The sequence below is a fragment of the Phoenix dactylifera genome, chromosome 1 (genome assembly GCF_009389715.1).
Source record: "Phoenix dactylifera cultivar Barhee BC4 chromosome 1, palm_55x_up_171113_PBpolish2nd_filt_p, whole genome shotgun sequence".
Taxonomy (NCBI): domain Eukaryota; kingdom Viridiplantae; phylum Streptophyta; class Magnoliopsida; order Arecales; family Arecaceae; genus Phoenix; species Phoenix dactylifera.
The window spans coordinates 10,150,123-10,156,364 of NC_052392.1; the positions used below are offsets into that span (position 1 = coordinate 10,150,123).

At 46.1% G+C, this 6,242-nt stretch overlaps 1 protein-coding gene across 1 annotated transcript; it reads left to right on the top strand.

Annotated features, from left to right (window-relative positions):
* The first annotated feature begins 1,732 nt into the window (after positions 1-1,732).
* LOC103699142 (class V chitinase CHIT5-like) lies at positions 1,733-3,124 on the top strand. Its single transcript, XM_008781194.3, has 2 exons — positions 1,733-2,783; positions 3,014-3,124. The coding sequence occupies exons 1-2, from the start codon at positions 1,733-1,735 to the stop codon at positions 3,034-3,036; spliced, it is 1,074 nt and encodes a 357-aa protein (XP_008779416.3). The 3' UTR covers positions 3,037-3,124.
* Positions 3,125-6,242: the final 3,118 nt, after the last annotated feature.

The window sequence follows — 6,242 nt, forward strand, 5'->3', positions numbered from 1 at the left end:
AATTTTGTGAAAATATTACAATTTTTTGGTGTAATTTTTAATTTATTACGTGGCATCGTTATTTGGTGTATTATACTGTATAACATTTCTGAATATGCTTGTGTACCTTGTTTTCCTATAATCATTATAAATTCAACCATGATCAAGAAGCTTGAAATGAATCATGATCATGGACTTGGACTATCCACTTTGTTATCTTTAGTTGTTGTAGAGTCACCGATATCCATCGTGTTTAGTTTGAACTGATGACGTTGAATGATTTGTTTCTTTGCTCCTATGCAGGGACATCGATTGACCAAGGAATTGCCTACGTGCTGATGCTGGTGGCCTTAGTCCTCACCAATCTCATCCACCCCTTGGATGCTTCATCACCCTACAAGCTCTTCTAAGCCCATTCATGGACTGAATTGATGGATTTGTTAGGGAAGGGAGTGGGCATGTTTGGATTGGTTGTTCATTTTGTTTGAATCTGTTGTGGTTTGGGATTTGAACCTCTGGTTGTGGCAAGTTGGTTGTTGAAGAATATAGGCTCTTCCAGAAGATATGGAGCAATATTTTAAAGGACCAATGCAAGCTTTTGATTCTGCTACCATTTACAGTGTGCAGTGACCTTAATGTGTTTCTTATGATTGATGCATGGCGTATTTAAAAGAAATCTGTATACTTTAGAATAGAAGCTCCTACTGACTTGGGTTGTAATAATAGTTGTTCAGTTTTCTGCTGTCTATCATATTAATTTCCCCTGCAGTGTTTGCTTTTATAATCTAGTGATTCCAACATATGCATGCATTCGCTTGTCAGGATATTGCTTTCGCCGTGGACGATTGAAGTTGGTAGCTATGGAATTATTCTACTACTGATTCTTTTCTGCTGGCATAATCTGGCTGGAACCTTCCTTACGGCAGATCCTTGTTGCGCCTCTTTTGCATTTTGTCTTTGATAATAAATTCCTTTTGTCTAGGTGTTTGGATGTCTTCATGAAGGATGTATAAACCCAAAAACTGTTGCAAAAATTGTTTTAAAATAGTCATATAGCAGTAATTGAATGGGCAGCTTACCTGATTTTTATTCATTATGTCTATATGAAATGGCAGCATTAATGGATGACCATTCGATTTAGAAAACAGATTAAATGGATTAAATATGTTAAACGGGTTAAACGGGTCGGGTTGGTAAACAGGTTACCTGTTTATTAAACAGGTTAAATGTGTCGGGTCAGATTATCTGTTTATTAAACGGGTCAGATTCATGTTATGATTTTCTGACCTATTTAATAAACAAGTCGGGTTCAGGTTTATGATTTTCTGACCCGACCTGTATCTGACCCGACATGTTTATATCCGACCCGACCTGTTTGCCACCCCTGCCCCATAGTGAGACAAAACATCCCCTTCGCCAGTAGACTCACGGAGAGGTGGTGGTAGCACACCTCCATTAGCAATCATCGCCACCTCCATTAGCAATCATCGCCAACCTCATCGGTCATAGCCTTTCGTTGTCACCGGGGCTCCACCTCTTCCTATAAGACAACCTGATCACCTTTTATTACCATCTAAAAGTTCGCCCTTTCTCTCCCACCATGGCTTCGGAATTCATAGCTTTCCTCATCCTAACCACCACCTCCTTCCCCTACATCTCCAGAGCAGGAGCTTATGGCGCTGCACCGGCTGCAAGCCCCTCTCCGCCGACTGGTCCTCCCGTCCCGGCTCCGGCCTCTGTCCCATCTGCAGCCATGGCCCCCGTCCCTCTCCCATCGTCAGCCATCAAAGCCGGCTACTGGTCCTCATGGATTAACTCCACCTCCCCACCTTCCTCCATCAACCTCTCCTACTTCACCCACATCTACTACGCCTTTGTCGAACTAGATAACACCTCCTTTGAACTCGTCGTCACCCCCTCCGACGCAGGCATGCTCGCCGACTTCACGGCCACCCTCCACGCTCACGACCCCCCAATCAAAGCCATGCTCTCCATCGGCGGCGGCGGCGGCGGCGAAGACACCTTCGCCAGCATGGCCACCAACTTCTCCACCCGCTCCGCCTTCATTAAATCCACCATCGCCGTCGCCCGTGAGTACAACCTCGACGGCCTGGACCTCGGCTGGGAGTTCCCGTCGAACCCGGAGAAAATGGCCAGCCTCGGCGACCTCTTCATGGAATGGCGCGACGCAATCTCTCGCGAAGCGGCCGAGACTGGCCGACCGAGCCTGTTGCTCACGTCAGCCGTGTACTTCGCGTCGCACTTCTTCCTCACAGGCAGCACACCAATATCTTATCCGGCCGACAAGATGGCGGTCAGTCTGGACTGGATCAACGCTATGTGCTACGACTACCATGGCTCATGGGACACGTCGGAGACTGGGGCGCCTGCGGCGCTGTACGACCCAAAGAGCAACGTGAGCACGAGCTATGGACTCACGTCGTGGGTGGAGGCTGGGATTCCACCGAAGAAGGTGGTGATGGGTTTGCCATTATATGGCCGGACGTGGAAGCTCAAGGATCCGGCAGACCACGGCATCGGCGCACCGGCAGTAGGGATCGGACCGGGAACTGACGGGGAGATGGTGTACTCGGCGGTGGTGGATTTTAACACGGAAAACAACGCGACCCAAGTGCATGATGAAATAACGGTGTCTGTGTATTCTTACGCCGGGACCAATTGGATCGGCTACGATGACCTGTGGTCGGTGACGAGGAAGATAGACTTCGCGCTGGAGCACGGCCTCGGCGGGTATTTCTTGTGGACGATCGGAAACGACGAGGATTGGAGCATCTCTCGTGGAGGTAAACAAATTTAATAAATTTGATACATTGAGAAAAATTCGGTGATCGACATGTCCCAAATGATAGCTGTCAACTGTTTCTTTTACTAAGTTTTAGTAGACACGTGTCGAGGGTCAAAATATGCTTAAAGGCGGGATTAGCGGCTGACATCTAATCTAGCACTAATGTGACGAGGGCTCGTAACCCATCTCCCTTTTTATGTACTAACTCGTAGCGTTTGTTGTTGGCAGCATGGGGCGCATGGCAGAGTTGAGCGATGGCCTTCCTTCTTCATCTTCTTCCGCCAATGTTATCTCTCTCCTTGGCTTGACGTAATAAGTATTTATTTGCTTAACTTTGGCTTTACCCCTTACGTATCTTTGTTTCAGTCTCTTTTAATAAAAGAGCTTTATGAGGTACCACAAAAACAATTGTGATTTATGCTTGGAATTTGAGTTACAATTTTAAAAAAATTCCGAGGGGTTCTAACCCTACATCCTACTTTATACCTGGGTCTCCTCTTCTCTCTACCTAAACCGACATCCAAGCTAAACCTAACAATATGAAATATGCATACTAAGAAATAGAGGCTTAAAACAAAAGGTTTACACCCTTTGGCATCAAACTCTAACTCATGCCTCAAATAGCAAGTGGTGTTACCATCCGTCCATACTAATATTTGGTGATAATTAGATCACAAACGTCCACCATGCAACACTGAGACAACGGTGTCTCTTTCATGCTACAGAATGATTCACCTTTTTTTGCACAAATCTACCTCTGGATCATCTGCTTGTTTTGAGATTTCTACCAACGGATGAAGGACAGAGTTTGGAGTGCTTTGAGATTTGCGCAATGAGTGATCCCACAATAATTTTGTATGATGAGGCTTAATCATTCTTTCGCGCGAAACAGAAAAGGAAAATAATATTAAGTGACCCACAATGAAGTACTTAGCAAGTATTTAACATTGTTTCTCTAAATCTTAGCACACCAAAGTTCATCTTTGAATTTCTCAAATTAACCATGTGTAGAGCTAAGGACTGTACACTCTCTCCAACATGGCTTGTGGGTACATAGCCTTCTTCCCTTTAGCGACCCTCTTTTTTCTCCTCCTACCTGCCATGAGCAACTCTTACGGTGTTGGATCGTCCACAAGCCCCTCTGTTCCCTCTATTCCACTAAAGCCAACCCCGGTTCGGCCCCTCTTCTTAACGATCGAAGCCACCTACCAACGTACCTATTACCACTCCTTTCCCTCCTTCGTCCATTGATCTCCCCTACTTCGCTCACATATTCTATGCTTTTGCCCAACTAAATGATACCTCCTTCAAACTCATCATCACCCCCTTAAATGTTAACTATGAGGATATGTATGGATATATATTTAGTCCTACATCGACTATGCACTACGTAGATTTTGAATATATATACATAGGACTCGGTGGACCCAGCAGTGTTCCATGTAGGCCGACCTGCACAGCTCCCTCCTATGGAGAGAGATATGCTCTCGAGCACCCTTGGCGATCCCGAAGATCAGCTGGGAGATTGAAGATGGACAAGCCATGGATGCGTTGAGCGGCTGCTGGCTAGCTGAGGTACCATTGAGTGGATGGCCTACTTTCGTCGACCCCGACGAGTTAGAGGGATGCAGAGTCCACGACTTGCTTGCCTCAGGAAAGCGAGGATGGGATGTGGATTGCGGCTTTTGGCAAGCAGCCGGCAGAGAGGGTGCTGGCGGTGCCGATCCCGATAAGTGAGGCGGAGGATAGGAGGGTACGGGGCAGCACTAGCAAATCAGAGGTGCGGTCTCAGGATCTCCTCAGGTTGATCAGGAGGCCTGTAGCACGGCAAATCGAGGGGAGATAGATTTGGTGGCTACACCTTCATCCCTGAGTGGCTCTGTTTATCTAGAAGGTTGCATGGGGATGTCTGCCCACTAGGGGTTGCTAGCCCGGCAGGGGATGGACATCTTCATGGGATGTGGGGCATGCCAGGAGGCGGAGGAGACTATCCATCATATTCTTTTCGGCTGCCAGCGGGCTATTTGGATCTGGGAGTGCGTGTCGGCTTCCATCGGTTTGCATCCATGATGGTCATCGATGAAGAATTTTCTGATATTTCTGGCAGAGTCCTCTCGGCGACTTGGACTTATGGAGCAGGAGATTAGAGCAACTTATTTGGCGTACTATTGTTGGCTAGATAGAAATGCCTGAGTATTTGGGGAGAGTGGAGCACCTCGAGAGTAGTGGCGGATAGAGCCCTACTCCTAGCACCGGAGGTCCTTGTTATTACTGCATTGCCGTGCCTTGGGTTGGCCAGAAAAATTTGAAGCTCTCACTATGCTCTAGCAGCGCCCAGGCTCATGCTTATATCCTGGGAGCCCCCACCCTCTGATTTTCTTAAGGTGAACTTCGACGAGAGTGTCAAGAAGGATGGCCGCTATGGTATCGGCTTCATCATCAGGGATCAGCAGGCCCAACTAGTGGCGACTAGGGGTCGGCGCATCTTCAAGCAGACTATCACGAGCTCCGAGGTTCGGGCAGCCTGGGAGGGGGCCTTCTATGCCAGACGAGTGCTGGGGGCCGACAACATCCTGCTTGAGGGGGACTCCATCATGATGATTGTTGCCCAATTCCTGTTTACCTGAAAATACGCTAAACATATCGTTGTTAGAACCAACAAACAAAGTTTAAATAAATTTTACTCTTACCTTTTCTACTCGATGAATAGTGGTCGTAAGAGGTCGTTCCACAGGAAGGCGATTGGAGTTGCATAAAAATCAAAACGTTCACTCGGATTCGAAATCGATTTTTGAATAACAAAAGAAAAACATTACTTTGGGGATGTTTGAATGATTCTCTGGGCTACCAGAGAATGTTTTCTACTTAAAATTGACAAAAAGACAGGTATTTAAATTCGAAAGGCATTTATATATTGAACTAATCAAAGAAAAGCTTTGGCATAAAATGGATGAAAACTAAGAAGATTGGAGCTTGGAACATAAATTGCATAAAAGAAGAATTAAATATATTGCATTAAAAAAAATTAAAAGATTGCATAAAAAAACAGAAATTAACTTGAATCTAGAACAAGGATTGCATGAAAGAAAATGACAATAATGGATTGCATAAAAGGACAATTACAAAAATAAAATGAGGATTGGAAACTTAATGCTTCCTCCCTTCTACAAAATAAGACATAAAAACAAAGAAAGAAGAACAAAACAAAACAACTCTTTCTTCTCTCCCCCTATTTTTTTATTCTTCTCTTCTTCAAAACAGAGTGTGCTCTGTTTTTCTGGGCGTCCATCTCTCCCCTCAGCCGATGGCCTTGCCTCCCTTAAATAGGTCGCCCACCCCCCTGATTGCGTGGAGAGGTGGGGTACGCACGCTCGTGTGCGGGATCGCCGGGAGGAGGATGCCGCGCTAGATGATTTTTGAAACGGTGAAAGAGGTGGACGCGGGATCTTTGGCATGA